Consider the following 23288-nt stretch of genomic DNA (forward strand, 5'->3'; position numbering starts at 1 on the left):
TTCTCGACGCCAACTTCTCTCACAGCCGAATCCCTAGTAGTCCAACCACATCATATTATACTAGCGACCGTGATGGTCCTGACGAATCTGTGGCCCAAACTAATTATCACGAGACAGCCCAATAACGGCTCCTGGAGGTCAATGTTCAGATCAGCGGCGGCAAAACGGCGGCGGCCGTCTGCTAGCTGCTTCTTCTGACGCGTCTTGCTGCCAGCGTGACGTGGCCTGTGGCCAGCCAATTGCTGACAGCGTGAAGTAGTTAGTTTGCCATGTGAGGACGATTAAAGCTATGTTTCAATGCTAATACTGCTACTAGTAACCAAGCAGCTCCTATTTAATTACAGGAGCATGCATGCATCCCCTGGACAGTCAAAACACGGCAGTCTGCTGGTGCGAACTAACAAATTTGTTAACTCCTCAAAATAGTATCTTTTGAGGATTTAGAGCATCTCGAACGCTGACCCATAAAACAGACACACTATCCATCCACGAACAGCATACGGGAGTCGGTTATCCAATCATGTCCCTTAAATAGACAACAAATTCAGACAACACAGGTAGGCCAGAAGGACCTAATGACAAAGCATATGTGTTATAAGGAGTGATCCAATTGATAGTGGGCCAAGCGGATCTTCGCATGGTGTCCGGACTCCCACAAAGTCACCCCCACCCCCCGAGTTTGCTTCCTCTTTGATTGTTCGCAGTATTAGTTTTTAATGATTGGTTTACGTCAAAGTTAATTGATGTTTTCCCTAGCTTTTTTTTATAAACGAAATGTATCGATATAAGAAATATATCAATTACACCCAGCATCAACATGATGTAAAAGAGCTACTCAAGACAATAAGGATGCACACATCCAAATTAACTAGTGAAAACATTTGATTGATCGAAATCATGATGAATCCAGAAGAGTCATGGACGTGGTGTCCATCGTGTTTAGCAGGTTAAGGGGATGTGCAGCACTAAAGAAGTACATTTTGAGTGCAAGTATGCTTTTGGCTCTGCTTTCTTGTGCATGATGTGGCCCTGGATAACTTTTATTTTTTTGCATGGGAGTGCTCCACGCCTAGTTTCCTATCTTTTTTACTGTTTTACTCCCTTTGTCCAGGAATCCAGGATTTCCAAAATAATTAATTGCTAGATTTTAGATGCTATAAGGGAAGGCATAGGTTATTTGTATGCTTCCACAAAATTTGTTGTCCTCACTCTGATCACCTAGATTGCAATGCAGCTCATTAGACACCTGGATGGAGGGAGTAGTACATTGTATTTATACATGGTCATTAATGAAACTAGGGAGAGATCCCCTTCTTCAAAAATAAATAATCAATCGCAGCCAAAGAGGAAGCATCTTAGCTTGGGGTTGGAGAGAGCAAACGTGTGACAATTCATCAATTTGGCCAAAAAGTTAGCCCGATAGGTGCCGGTGGTTGCTATGGTAGTTTTTTTTCCACAAAAATAACTACCATAGCAACAACGTTATAACAAGTATGATGACCTGCCATACATCAATACTTCATTCGTCCCATATTAGTTGTCGCTCAAACGGATGTACCTAGCACCAAAATACATCCATTTCAGCAACTACTAATATGTGATGCAGGGACTAAATATATACAATACGTACAATAATGCAGCTCTAATATTTACACATGGGGTCATGGATCACACATCAGAGCCGAGAAGATGAGACGGCGATGTTGAGGTTCAAGTCAAGGTTCAGATCAGCGGCGGCCTCAGGGCGACGGTGGCCACCGGCACCTCGACCCCTTGCCAGCGCGGCGGCCTCCTCAGTGGCCGTGCTCGAGATGTCAGCGTCACTGGTCGCTTCTGACTCCCCACACCGGCCGATCGACAATGTTAGGTCACACCCCGCTGCTGGTAGCTGCTTCTTCTGGCGCATCTTGTCAACGGTGTGACGTGACCAACCGGTCGCCTGCAACAACGTACATGGTTAATTAGCCATGTCAAGAAAATTTAACATGTGTTTGAGTGCTTGTATAATATTGCTAGTAATCAAGCAACTAATATTGCACATCTAGCTAGAAGCTTCATCTTTGTTAGAAAACCTATATAGCACATGCATGTATGGTCGATGGTAAGTAAGAAAGATATCAATATGAGTAATATTTGCTTCCTCTAGATTGGTTCATATATTATTTTTTACTGGTCTAAGTTCATTCATGCTTGTCTCTAGCCTTTTATATTTATAAAAACCATGTTAATATCAAAAAAATATCAATTACACGCAAGCTCTGCATGAACACAATGTCAAGAGCTAGTCAAGACATCAGACAAGTACACAATCAAATTAATTTGTGAAATGCTTGATCACTAGTAGTTACTCCAACCTTCTATGGTGTAATTAGCATGCCGGTGGAGCTCCATGGCAGCCGCTTGCTACTCTCCTCCCAGCTCCTAGAAACCTCTTCTATCGATGTTCTGTATAATGAGATATAGCTGGCATGTTTAATAAACTCAATAATACACACATTGACACATATGAACTTCAATTAAGAACCGGATTGATGATGCAATTATGGTAGTACTCACATTTGGCACGGCGGCAACGTCGAGCGGTGGCCGCAGCGAAACACGACGTTAGAGGGAGCGTTGATCCTGTCTGAAGACGCTGTTCTTGTGTTGTTGCCATCGATGCAATGATCATGGCAACGATTCACTGACGTGTGGGGTGGGTTAGTGTTGTTGTTGTTGTTGCTAGAGCTTGACCTATACATTTGCAAATGGACCAAGTTTTGAAATAATTAAGAGAAATTAGTCAAGAAGTTGGGGTGCAGAAACAACTCATACACATTTAAGAGACTCTGAAATTAATGGTGATCGTGCATCAACTGATGGAGAGGCCAGGTATATCTCCTTTGCGAATAAAAAACATGCGATAGTAAGAAAGTACCTGAAGATGGCTCTTGATGTGAGATATGCTGACCCCCTTTGTGCCCATTAGCTGAAGAATTCGCTTTGGTGTTGCCTCTGCGCAGACCAAGGGAGGAGAGAATTGATGTCAGCGTATATACCGGATCATCGACCGGCCGTGAAGGAAAGAACTAAAAATTGATAATCTTGGACATGGTTAAGTTGTGCACAATAGCTATATGTAACTTGACTGAATTTGTAATTTGGGTAAGTGGACTTTGTGGGAGGAGAAACAGTTGAAGGAGGAAGAAAGCTGGGGGAAGAAGAAAGAAGGACGACCAGGCAACTTATCCATAGCCGATCCCTAAGTTGTGACGAGAGTACTTGATGAATGGCAGATAAAGGATGTACTTAACATACAAATTGTAGACTTCTATAGGCGGAAAAGATCGATTAAAATCATGATGAATGCTGTTTATTTTGGCAAAACGGCAGTTCCGCTGTCACCTAGTACCAAAGTCTCGCTGGCCAATGGTGGTGGTCATCTTCGCCGTCAGAGACGGCCGGCCAGAGGCTTGGTGATCGGATCTCGAGATCCATCATCTAGTCCCGGCTGCGAGTTGGGGAGACATGGTTGCCGGTGAAAACCAAGCCGTTGGCAGGCGATGGCAGCATTATACGCCGTTACCTTGATGGAGGCATCGTCGTGTAACTATTGTCGACCCACTCGTGCTGCTCTGGGGGAAACCCTAGGATCTGGTGTTCCAGATCGGATGATGGCGGCACTGCGGTGTCATTTCTCTCTTGGAAGCATCGTTTGTGGAGCAGCGCTGGAAGTCAGAGGCAGGAGGTAGAGCGGCTTCGTCTTGCACGAAGCTTCGGTGGAGATGTTAAGTCATGCCTGACTGACAGGTGCTACGCTTTGTCATGCCTAGTCGGCAGGTGCTACGCACGACAGATCTTCCAAAGACTTCAAGTTGTGTCGGCTGGTGGTACTCGGCAGCATGGTGCTGAGTTGTATCAGTGGCGACCGCAACATGCACAGCTGTTTGCGCGCATGGAGGAGGTGCCGTTGGGCGCCGTCGTGGCGTCGACGATAGCTAGACCGAGCAAGGTTGATGCATCAGTACAGTTCTGAAGATGGGGCGGTGGCAGTTGGCGGCGGCGGCCTCTGAGAGCATGCCGGATCGGCGAGACCCATGCCCGGCATGGGTCCTGGATGGGTCCTCAGGTCTTAGATGTTAGGTTTGGCTGCGATGTCTCTTTGGTATTAGGCCCAGTCTATCTGCGCCCCTTCATCAACTCGATAGGTGTAGCAATAGTTTGTTGCTTAGACGGCGGCTTTAGTCTTACTATGGTATTACTTTGTAAGGTCCTGTGAGAATAATTAATAAAGTGACCTATGCATCACCCAGATGCAGAGGCCGGGGGTCATCCTCATTTTCTAAAAAAAAACCTATTACCAAAGTCAGCCAATATTGAAGGAGAGATTAAGGAGAAATAAAGCAGCGCGAAGACGATAGTACTGCCATTTATCATTTCTGTTAATCAATTTAATAATGCATACATATCACGGGGGGCTTTCTATCATTCCTTCCTGCCATGAACTTGAACCAAATCCGGCCTAATTAACCTACCGCACGACTAAAGCAAAATCCACCCTTAAATCGGTCCATATGCACAATATTTGACAGGTGATCCTCCGGCAGTGCAAATCAGTGAAATCCATGCATGCAATGCAACTTCGCAATTATCGCGCGCGCGAGAGAGAGAGAAGCAAGAACTGACCATCCTGGCCGCCGAGGCAGTCGACGGCCTCGATGAACTGCCGGTGCAGCTCTTCCGTCCACCGCATCCGTGGCTCGTCGGACCGGTTGTACTGCCGGACGCCTCTCCTCTCGAACCCTCTCATATTTGCACAGTATGTCTCTCAGCTAGAGCTCACCCTTCAACTCGGTCTGATTCTGATTCCCAAGCTTCTGGTACACAATTACACACACAGCTGATGATGCTACACCAGAATCAAGTCCAATATATATGTATAGAGAGAGAGAGAGAGTTTTGGTTTGGCCTAACAATGATGAACTTGAAGCCCAGTACAATTTTTTAAGTACAACCGTACTTCATATAGAGCGGATATATGGAATGTGTGGATCAAAGAAAGCGAGAGAGAGAAAGAGAGATGGCTGACTTTGCTGACCTAGTCCAGTCAAACATCCATGCTCACTTAACTCGCTACCTCTCAGAAAGGTAGCACCTAGAGAACACAGGCCAGGAAGAATTGGTAGGAACAAGCCCAAATTGGAGAAAAAGTGGCATGTCCATGTCCACGACCCAGCCAACTAGTACTACAATTTTTTTTAACGAAAATGCTTATGGAGCAGCTTTTCATTGATATAGGGGGGGGGGGGGTTGAAGAAAGTTAATTTACAGCATTGTTACATGATCAGGCCTGCACAAGTTGTACATGGCATCTCCGTTTCCTGCACTAAGCTGTCTTAGTCTGGTTCTCTTGGTCTGTTGAGGAGGGAGATGGCCTTACCCCGTCCCGCCCTTTGCCAGACTGCTGCCTCTTCAATCAATCGTTCAACTATGGTCCTTTGTGGCGATGGCTGGTTTCTGAATATCCGTGCGTTGTGTTCGTTCCATAATGACCACCAGACCAGCTGTACGAATGCACTCCATGGCTTCCATGCTGATGAAGAAATGAGGCCATTGGACTGCTCGATCCAAGTCCCCAGGGAGGTTGTAGCGGAGGATGGAGCGAGGCCCGGATGAAGGTTGCAGCGAGCGATGATATCTTGCCAAATTCGGATGGATACGGGGCAGGAAGCTAGCAGGTGCACGATATCCTTCATTGGCCCATTGCAAAGAGAGCAAGATGGATTGTGAGGCCAGCCTTTCCTCGCAAGGACATCGGCTGTGTTGCATCGTCCCAGCAGCGCCAACCACGCAAAAAGTTTACATTTGCCCAGTGCATCAGATTTCCAAAGGAATGCAGCCCAAGATGGTCGAGTGCAGCCCTCAAACTGAATCTTGTATGCCGATCTCGCCGTGTACACGCCGTCTGCTGTCCATTTCCATTGGACACGGTCATGTTCTTGAGTTAATTGAATATTTTGGATTGCCTCCCACAATTTCAGGAATTCCCTCGTTGCCTGAGCCGAGAGGTTGGCTTTTAGGTGCTGGATCCATCTGTTGTTCTCCAAGGCCTGCGCAATGGTGAGGTTTTTCCTGGTGCAATGAACAGCACCGGGAAGGTGTCCTGTAGATTGATGCCCTTATACCACGGCTCCTTCCAAAAGAGAATGCGGTCGCCCTTGCCCAGCTGGAAGTCAACAGACGCGTTGAATAGAGATCTGACCGATGAGTCGATAGGCAACTCCAGCCCCTGCCATGCTTTGGTGCCGTCGTTCCAGGAGAGCCACAACCACCTCATCCGTAGGGCGCGACTTTGGGCTGTCAAGTTGGTGATGCCGAGCCCTCCAAACTCCTTTGGTCGACAGACAGTACCCCAGTTGACGAGGCATTTGCCTCCGGCCGCCACCTTGCTGCCCTCCCAGAGGAATCCACGATGAACCTTGTCGATCAGCTTAGCCAGCCACCCAGGTAGTATCAATGCGAGCATTTGAAAAATCGGCATCGCCGAGAGCACTGTCTTGACCAGATCCAGCCGCCCATCAAGGGAAAGAAAGGCAAGCTTCCACCCCTTCATCCTTGCAATGAGCTTGTCGCAGATTGGCTGTAAGTCATTCTTCTTTAGCTTCTTGTCCGTCAGTGGCATGCCCAGATAAGTGCAGGGAAATTCTTTGATGGGGCAGCCCAAGTCCTGCAGCAGTTGTTGGAGGTCGATCCCATTGCAGCAGATCGTGGAGACCGAAGATTTTGCAAAGTTGGTGTGTAGGCCCGTAGCTTCACCGAAGAGCTTGAGAATTTGTGTCAGTGCCAGTACCTCCTTGCGGCATGGGTTGATGAACAAGATTGCGTCGTCTGCATACAGCGAGAGCCTGAAGGGTAGTTGTTGACTGCCGATCGGTCCCAAAATCCCGGCCTTCACCGCCTTGTCGATGAGCATAGCAAGGCAGTCCATGACCAGTACGAACAGTAGCGGTGATAGTGGGTCTCCCTGCCTCAGTCCCTTCACTAAATTGATCGGTTCCGATAGATCACCATTGACCAGGATCCTTGTCGAAGAGGAGCTGAGGAGTGCTGACAAACAGTTGGTGAATCCTCTCCCAAAACCTCTTGCAGCAAGCATCTCAAGCAGGAACTCCCATGAAACGGTATCGAAGGCGCGTTGGATGTCTAGCTTCACCATTATCGCCTGCGTGTTCGCACGCCGGAGAGCTTTGGCCAGCCCGCTGACGTAACAGAAGTTGTCGTGGATGGCGCGCCCTTTGATAAACGCATTCTGGCAAGGGCCGACCAGCTCATTCATCCGGCGCTGCATCCTCGTGGCCATAATCTTGGTGATTAGTTTGGCGAAGCTACAGACAAGGCTGATGGGTCTGAAGTCTTTTGTGGTCAGGGCCTCTGCATTCTTTGGGAGGAGGATCATAGTAGCTTGGTTCAGCCGATGCAGGTGCGTCGATGCGTTCGCTTGTACGGCCCGGACGGCCCTTGTCAGATCCTCTTTGATTATGGGCCAACACCGCTTGTAGAACAAGCCCGTAAACCCATCAGGCCCTGGGGCACTGTATCCATCCAACTCCTTGATGTTCGCCAGGATTTCTTCCTCCGTGATAGCCTCGTCCATCTCTGCAAGGTTTAGTCTTGTGTATCCAATCCTGGACAGGTTCAGTTTCCTGGAGCGGGGTTCCTTTGCTCCGAAAATAGGCTCAAAAAAGGAGTGGAAAGCCTTCACTTTTGCGTCTTGGTCTGTGATGATCAGCCGTCGACCTGTAACTTGATGATGAAGTTCTTTCTCCTTCTGGCTGATGCTTTCGCTTTGAAGAATTTTGCGCCTGCGTCTCCCTCTTTAATGCCCTTCACTCTCGATTTCTCCCGCCAGATGGCTCTGTCAAGCGCTGCATACCCTAGCCTCTGCATCTTCAAGGCGGCACGGAGTTGTCTCTCTGCTGTTGATAAGGGTCGAAGATCCATGGCCCGGTCAAGCTAGCCAATGATCTCGCTTGTAATGGCCGCTTTCAGTTTGATGTCGTTGCAGAATTGGCCTTGCCATTGTTTCAAAGCTTTAGCTGTGGCCGCAAGCCTTCCTGCAAATTGGCCGACCGGATCCCCCGACGTCAGCGCCCCATGCCAAGCCCCTTGAACTACCTCGTCGAAGCCGTCAAGTTTCACCCAGTGGTTCTGGAATCTGAATGTTCTGCGCTGACGGAAAGCAATCTCACAGTTGAGGAGGAGAGGACAGTGGTCGGATATGTCCGAGGATAAAGCTTGGAGCATGCAGTTGGGCATTGCCTCCTCCCAGTCTCCATTGATGAGAACTCTGTCCAGCTTCACCATCGTAGCGTTTGGTTGCTCGTTGCTCCACGTATATCTACGACCATGGAGATATAGGTCCTTCAGTTGAAGTTCATTGATGAAGTTTCTGAAGACTGTGATGCAGCTTCTGTTGATCCTCTGGTTGTTCTTGTCGGCTGCGCCGACGATGAGGTTGAAATCGCCGACCAGCGCCAGGGCAGTGCCATTGGGGATACTGCCCTGAATAGTGTCTTTGAGCTCCCAAAGGAATGCAATCTTTTCCTCCCAGATCTGCGGACCATATACCCCAATCACACCCACTGGGGTTCCCTTGGCATCTTTTCCCACAGCCGCCACCGTGTACCCCTGAACTGCAATGGTGGTCATGGAGTAGTGGTCGCCCTTCCATGCCAATAACACACCTCCTCTTGACCCAACAGCCGGCAGGTATGCAAACTCAGAGAATTCTATGCCACAACATTGGTTCACCATGGCTCTGTCGATGAAAGATAGCTTTGTTTCTTGCAAACATACTAGGGATACATTGTTCCGGTACAGCACCTCCTTAACTACTGTTCTCCTAGCCGGGTTGTTCAAACCCCTCACGTTCCATACAATCCAGTTGTTTTCCATAGGTAAATTGCTCGACTAACGGCAGCCTTTCCGCCCTAGGCGGAGGCCGGCACTGGCATGGCCGAGCCTCTCTTGCCCGCCCTTGCAAGCGAGGCAAGGGCCTCTATCTAAACAGGTGAGAGTGGTTCATCAAAGGCTCTTCTGTACTCAAGAAGGCGTTGCTCTTCTGTCTCGCCACGCTCTGGTATGGCAAGTCCCCTTTTGGACATGACCAGCTTCCTTGCCTGCGCCATGATGTTGCCTTGGTTCTCCGGGAACAGCTTCTTCTTGCTTGAGAGGCGGTAGCTGCGCCTGGTGGCCGTTCCGGGTGGCTTGGCTGAGCGGCGGGGGCGGCCGCGCTTGGCCGTTGGTGCATGCAGAATGGCGGGCTCAACCGGAGTTGCCACTAGTTCCAGGAAGTGTGTCGTTGCTTGCTCGTGGGTGATTGGTTGGAAGATCAGCCCATCATTGGCCTCCTTTGGATTCTCCTCCCGGTCCCCCCCAGCGATGTGGCCCCCCCTGCCATCACAGCTAGTGGGACCCGGCAGGCGCGTGGCATCGGGGTCAGCGGCCCGTGCAGATCAGCGGACCCAGCGTCGTCCTTGGCCGGCATCGGTCCGCCCGCCCGACCATCCGACAGCGTCGTCACCATGGAAGGCCGACTCGGGGGGGAAGCGACATGCAGATCCGAGGCCGCAGGGGGGCAGACCTGTGCAGTTAGCATTGGCGGGGAAGTGGGGTCCGCACTGCACTGTCGGCTGTCTCCTCCCGAGAGAGTGACAGGGTGCCCATGCCCACCAATGGCAGAGGCCCACCCGCGTCCGCCTGGCCGCCTGAGGGGACACTAGTACTACAATTATTTCACATATATACTACTAATAAGACATAATGGTAATTATTTCACATATATACTACTAATAAGACATAATGGTATTTATCACATATATATGTGTCAACCCATCGAGCTCACGCTATTAATCCATTTGTCTGGGTCTCTTCCCTGCACAGTGACAGGTATGTATACGGACGGTTCACCCGTTTGACAAAAGGAAAAAAAAATGTCCACTTCATATATGAAATTTAAGCTTGTATAACGTCTCGTCATTTATTTTCTATCCCTCTCAGTGTTGCTAGGTTTGACAAACTTACTCAAGAAAACTATAGTATATAGCAACGTACCTATGAACTACACTCGTTGAGTCGTTGGTACATACATATGTGGAGTGGACTGCGTACATAGACTTGATAAATTCAGTCAGCTGTAGGATATCAGGCTAGCCAGCTGAAATGTTTAAAGTCAATTCAACTCTCTGCCATATGCCATGGCATGCATGGATTTCTCCAAGGCAATGGGAAACCAAACGCATATATATGGCCATAGGCCAATAGATGGAATATCGTGTGTGAAAACATGTAGAAATGGATATATTCGTTTAAAAAAATTCTATTTCAAGAAGTTTATAGAGTTTAAGTTGCCAACTCAATCTGTTGCCTTGTGTTGATTGGAGAAAGAGATGGCTAGCTTTTTTTTGGAAAAGAGATGGCTATAGCTAGATATAGAAATTTAATTTTTGACGAATTATATGAAACACATATAGATATGAATTGGCAAATTAAGTCGCATAATTATGTCATTTGAATAGTTCCATTGATTTCACACAAAAAAAAGTCCCAAGGATAAGATTTATCAGGTAAAAGAAAGATCAGATCGATGCCAAGTTCTCCTCTTCCCATGGGAGTTTATCAACCAACAGTTTATATACGTGGCTGCTGTTGGAACCTTGCAGGCAGGATAGAACGCCATGAAGTCAAGGTAGCAGTTTGTGATTACCTATCAACATTACTGCACCTAGCAGTCTAGTGACGTCACTATCGAAGAAAATGAAGCATTCTCTACACATGGGAAATGAATTGTGGACTTTGGGACCACATTCTTAGGATGGGAAAGGAGAAAAAAGTTGCATCTGTCCATATCTCAATCAACAAATACAGATTCGTGGATGTATTCCCAGTTCAGTTTAGATTATAGATAGGGGTGAATGAAATATGCCCTAGAGGCAATAATAAAGTTATTATTTATTTTCTTATTTCATGATAAATGTTTATTATTCATGCTAGAATTGTATTAACCGGAAACATAATACATGTGTGAATACATAGACAAACAGAGTGTCACTAGTATATCTCTACTTGACTAGCTCGTTGATCAAAGATGGTTATGTTTCCTAACCATAGACAAAGAGTTGTCATCACATCATTAGGAGAATGATGTGATTGACATGACCCATTCCGTTAGCTTAGCACACGATCGTTTAGTATGTTGCTATTGCTTTCTTCATGACTTATACATGTTCCTATGACTATGAGATTATGCAACTCCCGTTTACCGAAGGAACACTTTGTGTGCTACCAAACGTCACAACGTAACTGGGTGATTATAAAGGAGCTCTACAGGTGTCTCCGAAGGTACATGTTGGGTTGGCGTATTTCGAGATTATGATTTGTCACTCCGATTGTCGGAGAGGTATCTCTGGGCCCTCTCGGTAATGCACATCACTTAAGCCTTGCAAGCATTGCAACTAATGAGTTAGTTGCGGGATGATGTATTACAGAACGAGTAAAGAGACTTGCCGGTAACGATATTGAACTAGGTATTGAGATACCGACGATCGAATCTCGGGCAAATAACATACCGATGACAAAGGGAACAACGTATGTTGTTATGCGGTCTGACCGATAAAGATCTTCGTAGAATATGTGGGAGCCAATATGAGCATCCAGGTTCCGCTATTGGTTATTGACCGGAGATGTGTCTCGGTCATGTCTACATTGTTCTCGAACCCGTAGGGTCCGCACGCTTAAGGTTTCGATGACAATTATATTATGAGTTTATGAGTTTTGATGTACTGAAGGAGTTCGGAGTCCCGGATGAGATCGGAGACATGACGAGGAGTCTCGAAATGGTCGAGATGTAAAGATCGATATATTGGACGACTATATTCGGATATCGGAAAGGTTCCGAGTGATTCGGGTATTTTTGGGAGTACCGGGGAGTTACGGGAATTCGTATTGAGTTTTAGTGTGCCATACGGGAAAGGAGAGAAAGGCCTCAAAGGGTGGCCGCACCCCTCCCCATGGGTTGGTCCGAATTGGACTAGGGAGGGGGGGCGCCCCCTTCCTTCCTTCTCCTTTTCCCTTCCCTTTCCTTCCCTCCTACTCCTACTACTTGAAAGGGCTCCTAGTTCTACTAGGAAAGGGGGAATCCTACTCCCGGTGGGAGTAGGACTCCCCTAGGGTGCGCCATAGAGAGGGCCGGCCCTCCCCCTCCTCCACTCCTTTATATACGGGGGCAGGGGGCACCCCAAAGACACAACAATTGATCTCTTGATCTTTTAGCCGTGTGCGGTGCCCCCCTCCACCATAATCCACCTTGGTCATATCGTAGCGGTGCTTAGGCGAAGCCCTACGTCGGTAGAACATCATCATCGACACCACGCCGTCGTGCTGACGAAACTCTCCCTCAACACTCGGCTGGATCGGAGTTCGAGGGACGTCATCGAGTTGAACGTGTGCAGAACTCGGAGGTGCCGTGCGTTCGGTACTTGATCGGTCGGATCGTGAAGACGTACGACTACATCAACAGCGTTGTGCTAACGCTTCCGCTTTCGGTCTACGACGGTACGTAGACAACACTCTCCCCTCTCGTTGCTATGCATCACCATGATCTTGAGTGTGCATAGGAAATTTTTGAAATTACTGCGTTCCCCAACAAGGGGCAGTGACACGCCCTTTTGAAATTCTTTCCCAAGCTAGCTATAGATGTACCTAGCATGCTAGGGGTAGTTTTACACATCAAAATTAATTAATCTGCGTGCCCCTTTTTTCGCTCCTCGGTCGGTAGGATCTAGAACTCTAGTTGAAACTAAAATGTAACAAAATATAGTACATAAAAGTTCTAAAGAATTATGTAAGATCCATACATTTATATATACGATAAGATAACTTATCTCATAAGATACATGTCTATGCATATTATGGGATGAATTATTTAATTTAAAATGCTGGTTACCAAATATAACTACTTGCGCTCATAGAATAATCAAGCTTGTATTGCTTTTCAATGTTGATTATGTCTTTCTCTCTTGCATAAGAATTAAACATGAGTATTTTACACATTATACATATAGAGAAAAGTCTATTTTTGAACACTGAATTGTTGTGTTTGGTATAGTTGAACCCCCCAAACTTTGAAATTGACTCAATTAAACTTTGATCTTTCTAAACCTGTTAAAATGAACCCTAGTTCCATATCAAAATTGAATTTGTATTTCAACATCGATTTATCGTCCGATTTCTCGCTACTCGTGAGGTGACCGATAAGATTATGTCTCATCTTCACCATTTATTGTTTGGGCCGATTTATCGCTCTGACAAGCGATTTATCAGGAATCTACCGATAAATCGGGACTATTCATAGCATTATGTTTGCAAAAAATGTTTATTTGTGTTTTTTGTGGACCTTGTTACGCTATATGTACTATTGTCCTATTTTGTTTGTCATTATACGAGGATTCAAAGGCTAGGAATCTAGGTAACACTTATGTCCAATATTGTTTTGGTGTTGATGTTGCGGAACGGAGCAGAAATTCAAAATTTTCCTACGTGTCACCAAGATCTATCTATGGAGAGACCAGCAACGAGGGGAAGGAGAGTGCATCTACATACCCTTGTAGATTGCTATGCGGAAGCGTTAAAGTGAACGGGGTTGATGGAGTCGTACTCGTCGTGATTCAAATCACCGATGACCAAGTGCCGAACGCACGGCACCTCCGCGTTCAACACACGTACAGCCCGGTGACGTCTCCCACGCCTTGATCCAGCAAGGAGAGAGGGAGAGGTTAAGGAAGACTCCATCCAGCAGCAGCACAACGGCGTGGTGGTGATGGAGGAGCGTGGCAATCCTGCAGGGCTTCGCCAAGCACCACAGAAGAGGAGGGAGAGAGAGATGCAGGGCTGGACCAACGAGAGATCGAATCGCGTGTATTATGGGCAGCCCCCTAGGCCTCATATATATAGGGGAAGGGGAGGAGGCTGCGCCCCCTCTAGGGTTCCCACCCCTAGAGGGGCGGCAGCCCCAAACCCATCTAAGGGTGGCGGCCACAAGGGGGAGGAGAGGGAGGCACAGGGTATATGGGCCTTAGGGCCCATCTGCCCTTAGGGTTTGCCCTCTCTCCCCTTCTAGGCGCATGGGCCTTAGTGGGGCTGGTGCCCTTGGCCCATGTAGGCCAAGGAACACTCCCTACAGCCCATGTGCCCCCCCGGGCTGGTGGCCCCACTTGGTGGACCCCCGGGACCCTCCCGGTGGTCCCGGTACATTACCGATAAACCCCGAAACTCTTCCGGTAACCAAAACAGGACTTCCCATATATAAATCTTTACCTCCGGACCATTCCGGAACTCCTCGTGACGTCCGGGATCTCATCCGGGACTCCGAACAACATTCGGTAACCACATACAAACTTCCTTTATAACCCTAGCGTCATCGAACCTTAAGTGTGTAGACCCTACGGGTTCGGGAGACATGCAGACATGACCGAGACGTTCTCCGGTCAATAACCAACAGCGGGATCTGGATACCCATGTTGGCTCCCACATGTTCCACGATGATCTCATCGGATGAACCACGATGTCAAGGACTTAATCAATCCCGTATACAATTCCCTTTGTCTAGCGGTACGATACTTGTCCGAGATTCGATCGTCGGTATCCCGATACCTTGTTCAATCTCGTTACCGGCAAGTCTCTTTTACTCGTTCCGTAACACATCATCCCGTGATCAACTCCTTGATCACATTGTGCACATTATGATGATGTCCTACCGAATGGGCCCAGAGATACCTCTCCGTTTACACGGAGTGACAAATCCCAGTCTCGATTCGTGCCAACCCAACAGACACTTTCGGAGATACCTGTAGTGTACCTTTATAGTCACCCAGTTACGTTGTGACGTTTGGTACACCCAAAGCATTCCTTCGGTATCCGGGAGTTGCACAATCTCATGGTCTAAGGAAATGATACTTGACATTAGAAAAGCTTTAGCATACGAACTACATGATCTTGTGCTAGGCTTAGGATTGGGTCTTGTCCATCACATCATTCTCCTAATGATGTGATCCCGTTATCAATGACATCCAATGTCCATGGTCAGGAAACCGTAACCATCTATTGATCAACGAGCTAGTCAACTAGAGGCTTACTAGGGACATGGTGTTGTCTATGTATCCACACATGTATCTGAGTTTCCTATCAATACAATTATAGCATGGATAATAAACGATTATCATGAACAAGGAAATATAATAATAATCAATTTATTATTGCCTCTAGGGCATATTTCCAACAGTCTCCTACTTGCACTAGAGTCAATAATCTAGTTCACATCGCCATGTGATTAACACTCACAGGTCATATCGCCATGTGACTAACACCCAAAGAGTTCTGGGTTTGATCATGTTGCTTGTGAGAGAGGTTTTAGTCAACGGGTCTGAATCTTTCAGATCCGTGTGTGCTTTACAAATCTCTATGTCATCTCCTAGATGTAGCTACCACGTTCTATTTGGAGCTTATTCCAAATAACTGTTCTACTTGGAGCTATTCTAAATTGTTGCTCCATTATACGTATCCGGTATCTCTATCGGAGCTATCCGGATAGGTGTTAAGCTTGCATCGACGTAACCCTTTACGACGAACTCTTTTACCACCTCCATAATCGAGAAAATTCCTTAGTCCACTAGTTACTAAGGATAACTTTGACCGCTGTCCTATGATCCATTCTTGGATCACTCTTGTACCCCTTGACTGACTCATGGCAAGGCACACTACAGGTGCGGTACACAGCATAGCATACTGTAGAGCCTATGTCTTAAGCATAGGGGACGACCTTCGTCCTTTCTCTCTATTCTGCCGTGGTCGAGCTTTAAGTCTTAACTTCATACCTTACAACTCAGGCAAGAACTCCTTCTTTGACTGATCCATCTTGAACAACTTCAAGATCATGTCAAGGTATGTGCTCATTTGAAAGTACCATTAAGCGTTTTGATCTATCCTTATAGATCTTGATGCTCAATGCTCAAGTAGCTTAATCCAGGTTTTCCATTGAAAACACTTTCCAAATAACCCTATATGCTTTCCAGAAATTCTACGTCATTTCCGATCAACAATATGTTAAAACATATACTCATCAGAAATTCTATAGTGCTCCCACTCACTTCTTTGGAAATACAAGTTTCTCATAAACTTTGTGTACACCCAAAATCTTTGATCATCATCAAAGCATACATTCCAACTCCGAGATGCTTACTCCAGTCCTTAGAAGGATTACTGGAGCTTTGCATACTTATTAGCATCTTTCAGGATTGGCAAAACCTTCCGGTTTGTATCATATACAACCTTTCCTTAAAAACGTCGAGGAAACAATGTTTTGACATCCTATCTGCAAGATTTCATAAATAATGCAGTAATCGCTAATATAATTCCAACAGACTCTTAGCATCGCTACGAGTGAGAAAGTCTCATCATAGTCAACTCCTTGAACTTGTCGGAAAACATCTTAACGACAAGTCGAGCTTTCTTAATGGTGACATTTACCATCATTGTCCGTCTTCCTTTTAAAATCCATCTGTACTCAACAGCCTTATGACCATCAAGTAGTTCTTCCAAAGTCTACACTTTGTTTTCATACATGGATCCTCTCTCGGATTATATGGCCTCAAGCCATTTATCGGAATCCAGGCCCACCATCGCTTCTCCATAGCTCGCAGGTTCATTGTTGTCTAGCAACATGACTTCCAAGACAGGATTACGTACCACTCTGAAGTAGTACGCATCCTTGTCATCCCACGAGGTTTGGGAGTGACTTGATCCGAAGTTTCATGATCAATATCATAAGCTTCCACTTCAATTGGTGTAGGTGCCACAGGAACAACTCCCAGTGCCCTGTCACACACTAGTTGAAGAGACGGTTCAATAACCTCATCAAGCCTCCACCATCCTCCCACTCAATTCTTTCGAGAGAAACTTTTCCTCGAGAAAGGACCCGATTCTAGAAACAATCTCTTATTTCTTTCGGATCTGAGATAGGAGGTATACCCAACTGTTTTGGGTGTCCTATGAAGATGCATTTATCCGCTTTGGGTTCGAGCTTATCAGCTTGAAACTTTTTCACATAAGCGTCGCAGCCCCAAACTTTTAAGAAATGACAGCTTAGGTTTCTCTAAACCATAGTTCATACGGTGTCATCTCATTGGAATTACGTGGTGCCCTATTTAAAGTGAATGTGGTTGTCTCTAATGCCTAACCCATAAACTATTGTGGTAATTCGATAAGAGACATCATGGTATGCATCATATCCAATAGGGTGCAGTTATGATGTTCGGACACACCATCACACTATGGTGTTTCAGGCTGTATTAGTTGTGAAACGATTTCCACAATGTCTTAATTTTGTGCCAAACTCGTAATTCAGATATTCATCTCTATGATCATATCATAGATCTTTTATCCTCTTGTCACGACGATCTTTCAACTTCACACTGAAATTACTTGAACCTTTCAATAATTCAGACTCGTGATTCATCAAGTAAATGTACTCAACATCTACTCAAATCATCTGTGAAGAAAGAACATAACGATATCCACTACATGCCTCAGCACTCATTGGACTGCACACATCAAAATGTATTACATCCAACAATTTGCTTTCTAGTTCCATTTTACTGAAACCGAGGCTTTCAGTCATCTTGCCCATGTGGTATGATTTGCATGCCTCAAGTGATTCAAAATCAAGTGAGTCCAAACGGTCCATTTGCATGGAGTTTCTTCATGCATACACACCAATAGACATGGTTCGCATGTCTCAAACTTTTCAAAAATGAGTGAGTCCAAAGATCCATCAACATGGAGCTTCTTCATGCGTTTTATACCGATATGACTTAAGTGGCAGTGCCACAAGTAGGTGGTACTATCGTTACTATCTTTTGGTATGAACATGTGTATCACTACGATCGAGATTCAATAAACTATTCATTTTAGGTGTAAGACCATTGAAGGTATTATTCAAATAAACAGAGTAACCATTATTCTCCTTAAATGAATAACCGTATTGCGACAGACATAATCCAATCATGTCTATGCTCAATGCAAACACCAATCTCGATGATAGAGGGAGCGTACGATATTTCATCATATCAACATTGGAAACACTTCCAACACATATCGTTAGCTCACCTTTAGCTAGTCTCTGTTTATTCCGTAGCTTTTATTTCGAGTTACTAACACTTAGCAACCGAACCGGTATCTAATACCCTGGTGCTACTAGGAGTACTAGTAAAGTACACATCAACACAATGTATATCCAATATACTTCTATCGACCTTGCCAGCCTTCTCATCTACCAAGTATCTAGGGTAATACTGCTCTAGTGGCTGTTCCCCTTATTACAGAAGCACTTAGTCTCGGGTTTGGGTTCAACCTTGGGTTTCTTCACTAGAGCAGCAGCTGAATTGCCGTTTCATGAAGTATCCCTTCTTGCCCTTACCCTTCTTGAAACTAGTGATTTCACCAACCATCAACAATTGATGCTCCTTCTTGATTTCTACTTTCGCAGTGTCAAACATCGTGAATATCTCAAGGATCATCATATATGCCCCTGATATATTATAGTTCATCACGAAGATCTAGCAGCTTGGTGGTAATGACTTCGGAGAAACATCACTATCTCATCTGGAAGATCAACTCCCACTCGATTCAAATGATTGTTGTACTCAGACAATCTGAGCACAAGCTCAACAATTGAGCTTTTCTCCCTTAGTTTGTCGGCTAAGAAAATCGTCGGAGGTCTTATACCTCTTGACGTGGGCACGAGCCTGAAATCCCAATTTCAGCCCTCGAAACATCTCATATGTTTCGCGACGTTTCAAAAACGTCTTCGGTGCCTCAACTCTAAACCGTTTAACTGAACTATCGCGTAGTTATCAAAATGTGTATGTCAGATGTTCACAACATCCACAGACAACGTTCGAGGTTCAGCACACTAAGCGGTGCATTAAGGACATAAGCCTTCTATGAAGCAATGAGGACAATCCTCAGTTTACGAACCTAGTCCGCACAATTGCTACTATCAACTTTCAACTAATTTTTTCTCTAGGAACATATCTAAACAGTAGAACTAAAGCGCGAGCTATGACATAATTTGCAAAATCCTTTTGACTATGTTCAGGATAATTAAGTTCATCTTATGAACTCCCACTCAGATAGACATCCCTCTAGTCATCTAAGTGATTACATGATCCGAGTCAACTAGGCCGTGTCCGATCATCACGTGAGACGGACTAGTCAACATCGGTGAACATCTTCATGTTGATCGTATCTGCCATACGACTCATGCTCGACCTTTCGGTCTTCTGTGTTCCGAGGCCATGTCTGTACATGCTAGGCTCGTCAAGTTAACCCTAAGTGTTTTGCATGTGTTCCGAGGCCATGTCTGTACATGCTAGGCTCGTCAACACCCGTTGTATATGAACATATGAATCTAACACCCGATCATTACGTGGTGCTTCGAAACACGAACTGTCGCAACGGTGCACAGTTAGGGGAGAACACTTCTTGAAATTGTTGTAAGGGATCATCTTATTTACTACCGTCGTTCTAAGCAAATAAGATGTATAAACATGATAAACATCACATGCAATCAAATAGTAGTGACATGATATGGCCAATATCATATAGCTCCTTTGATCTCCATCTTGGGGCTCCATGATCATCTCGTCACCGGCATGACACCATGATCTCCATCATCATGATCTCCATCATCGTGTCTTCATGAAGTTGTCTCGTCATCTATTACTTCTACTACTATAGCTAACGGTTAGCAATAAAGTAAAGTAATTACATGACGTTTATGTTGACACGCAGGTCATAAATAAATAAAAACAACTCCTATGGCTCTTGCCGGTTGTCATACTCATCGACATGCAAGTCGTGATTCCTATTACAAGAACATGATCAATCTCATACATCACATATATCATTCATCACATCCTTTTGGCCATATCACATCACATAGCATACCCTGCAAAAACAAGTTAGACGTCCTCTAATTGTTGTTTGCATGTTTTATGTGGCTGCTATGGGTTTCTAGCAAGAACGTTTCTTACCTACGCAAAGACCACAACGTGATATGCCAATTGCTATTTACCCTTCATAAGGACCCTTTTCATCGAATCTGATCCGACTAAAGTGGGAGAGACAGACACCCGCCAGCCACCTTATGCAACTAGTGCATGTTAGTCGGTGGAACCGGTCTCACGTAAGAGTACGTGTAAGGTTGGTCCGGGCCGCTTCATCCCACGATGCCGCCGAATCAAGATAAGACTAGTAACGGCAAGCATATTGAACAAAATCAACGCCCACAACTACTTTGTGTTCTACTCGTGCATAGAATCTACGCAATAGACCTAGCTCATGATGCCATTGTTGGGGAACGTAGCAGAAATTCAAAATTTTCCTACGTGTCACCAAGATCTATCTATGGAGAGACCAGCAACGAGGGGAAGGAGAGTGCATCTACATACCCTTGTAGATCGCTATGCGGAAGCGTTAAAGTGAACGGGGTTGATGGAGTCGTACTCGTCGTGATTCAAATCACCGATGACCAAGTGCCGAACGCACGGCACCTCCGCGTTCAACACACGTACAGCCCGGTGACGTCTCCCACGCCTTGATCCAGCAAGGAGAGAGGGAGAGGTTGAGGAAGACTCCATCCAGCAGCAGCACAACGGCGTGGTGGTGATGGAGGAGCGTGGCAATCCTGCAGGGCTTCGCCAAGCACCACAGAAGAGGAGGGAGAGAGAGATGCAGGGCTGCACCAACGAGAGATCGAATCGCGTGTATTATGGGCAGCCCCCTAGGCCTCATATATATAGGGGAAGGGGAGGAGGCTGCGCCCCCTCTAGGGTTCCCACCCCTAGAGGGGCGGCAGCCCCAAACCCATCTAAGGGTGGCGGCCACAAGGGGGAGGAGAGGGAGGCGCAGGGTATATGGGCCTTAGGGCCCATCTGCCCTTAGGGTTTGCCCCCTCTCCCCTTCTAGGCGCATGGGCCTTAGTGGGGCTGGTGCCCTTGGCCCATGTAGGCCAAGGAACACTCCCTACAGCCCATGTGGCCCCCCGGGCTGGTGGCCCCACTTGGTGGACCCCCGGGACCCTCCCGGTGGTCCCGGTACATTACCGATAAACCCCGAAACTCTTCCGGTAACCAAAACAGGACTTCCCATATATAAATCTTTACCTCCGGACCATTCTGGAACTCCTCGTGACGTACGGGATCTCATCCGGGACTCCGAACAACATTCGGTAACCACATACAAACTTCCTTTATAACCCTAGCGTCATCGAACCTTAAGTGTGTAGACCCTACGGGTTCGGGAGACATGCAGACATGACCGAGACGTTCTCCGGTCAATAACCAACAGCGGGATCTGGATACCCATGTTGGCTCCCACATGTTCCACGATGATCTCATCGGATGAACCACGATGTCAAGGACTTAATCAATCCCGTATACAATTCCCTTTGTCTAGCGGTACGATACTTGTCCGAGATTCGATCGTCGGTATCCCGATACCTTGTTCAATCTCGTTACCGGCAAGTCTCTTTTACTCGTTCCGTAACACATCATCCCGTGATCAACTCCTTGATCACATTGTGCACATTATGATGATGTCCTACCGAATGGGCCCAGAGATACCTCTCCGTTTACACGGAGTGACAAATCCCAGTCTCGATTCGTGCCAACCCAACAGACACTTTCGGAGATACCTGTAGTGTACCTTTATAGTCACCCAGTTACGTTGTGACGTTTGGTACACCCAAAGCATTCCTTCGGTATCCGGGAGTTGCACAATCTCATGGTCTAAGGAAATGATACTTGACATTAGAAAAGCTTTAGCATACGAACTACATGATCTTGTGCTAGGCTTAGGATTGGGTCTTGTCCATCACATCATTCTCCTAATGATGTGATCCCGTTATCAATGACATCCAATGTCCATGGTCAGGAAACCGTAACCATCTATTGATCAACGAGCTAGTCAACTAGAGGCTTACTAGGGACATGGTGTTGTCTATGTATCCACACATGTATCTGAGTTTCCTATCAATACAATTATAGCATGGATAATAAACGATTATCATGAACAAGGAAATATAATAATAATCAATTTATTATTGCCTCTAGGGCATATTTCCAACAGTTGAATATAGCATAATTTAGTGGTGAGAACCTGGTATTTGCAAAAAAGGCTGATTAATAGTCGTATGATAAAACCGATTAATCATTCGATTTCCGATTAATCTCTAATCCCCAACTGACCGAGGCACTAATGATAAGCGATATCCTCAACATTGATTCCAAGACTTTCAAAAATACAACAAACTTCATAGATGTAAAGATTGTTATGAAGTTATAATCACCAAAATAATTAGAAGATGCAACTATTTGAGTCACGTGAAAAATGACAGGAGACATTCGTTTTATTTTGTGTCTTTCTAGTACGGTACAAAGATGATCATGTTGGCTGATGTTTTCGTCATGTTCTTACTTTCTACCATTCTCCATACATGTGAATCATTTCATATGATGTGAGGTCTTAGAATATGAAAAACCTCAAACCAGTTATTTAGGACGGTTTTGTATCTTTGGAATTTCAGAAGAAATTAAAAAGATAATGAATGTGGGGGATTCTATGTACGGTTCAAGAACCAATGATATGAATTTATTTATATTTTTTTTGAACATGACAAAAAATAATCATATTTTTATGAAGTCCTATATGGTATACATCCCGAGCATCCCGACAACTATGGATTTTCCCATAGCACTCGAGTTACCATGCGATGGGTATTTTTGTGAAATGCATTGTTGAGAAAACTTAATTAATCAACTAACAAGTGTGGATGTGCATTTTGTTTCCTTCTAGGTCATCTACATCTACATAAATCTAGAATGGAAATAAATAAATTGTAATACATACAGCTCAAAGTAATTCTTTTAAATACCATACACATATGCACTTCATCTCGTAATATATGTGTATATGCTTGCAAGTTTTGGGATTGATTATACATTCTAAAACTTAGGTTAACAGCGTGTTACTATTTGAGATATGTAGAATAATCAAGTTTGTGTTGCCTTTTCCATGTTTTATATATGTCTTCCTCTATTGCATAATCGGAGAATATAAGAGTCTTTTACATGTTAAATATATAGAGGAAAGTCTATTTTGAACATTGGACCATTGTGCATGTTGTAACTTGAACC

The 23288-nt window shown here is 45.5% G+C and overlaps 1 protein-coding gene across 1 annotated transcript; it reads right to left on the minus strand.

Annotated features, from left to right (window-relative positions):
* Window positions 1–1396: 1396 nt before the first annotated feature.
* On the minus strand, window positions 1397–4930 carry LOC125525336 (myb family transcription factor MPH1). Its single transcript, XM_087536289.1, is given in 5 exon segments — window positions 1397–1939; window positions 2355–2445; window positions 2557–2733; window positions 2898–2994; window positions 4666–4930. Coding segments are annotated over 5 exon segments (753 nt in total). The 5' UTR covers window positions 4790–4930; the 3' UTR covers window positions 1397–1675.
* Between the last annotated feature and the right edge of the window lie 18358 nt (window positions 4931–23288).

The sequence above is a fragment of the Triticum urartu genome, chromosome 7A (assembly GCF_056163025.1).
Source record: "Triticum urartu cultivar PI428250 chromosome 7A, HENAU_Tu73, whole genome shotgun sequence".
In the NCBI taxonomy this organism is placed as follows: domain Eukaryota; kingdom Viridiplantae; phylum Streptophyta; class Magnoliopsida; order Poales; family Poaceae; genus Triticum; species Triticum urartu.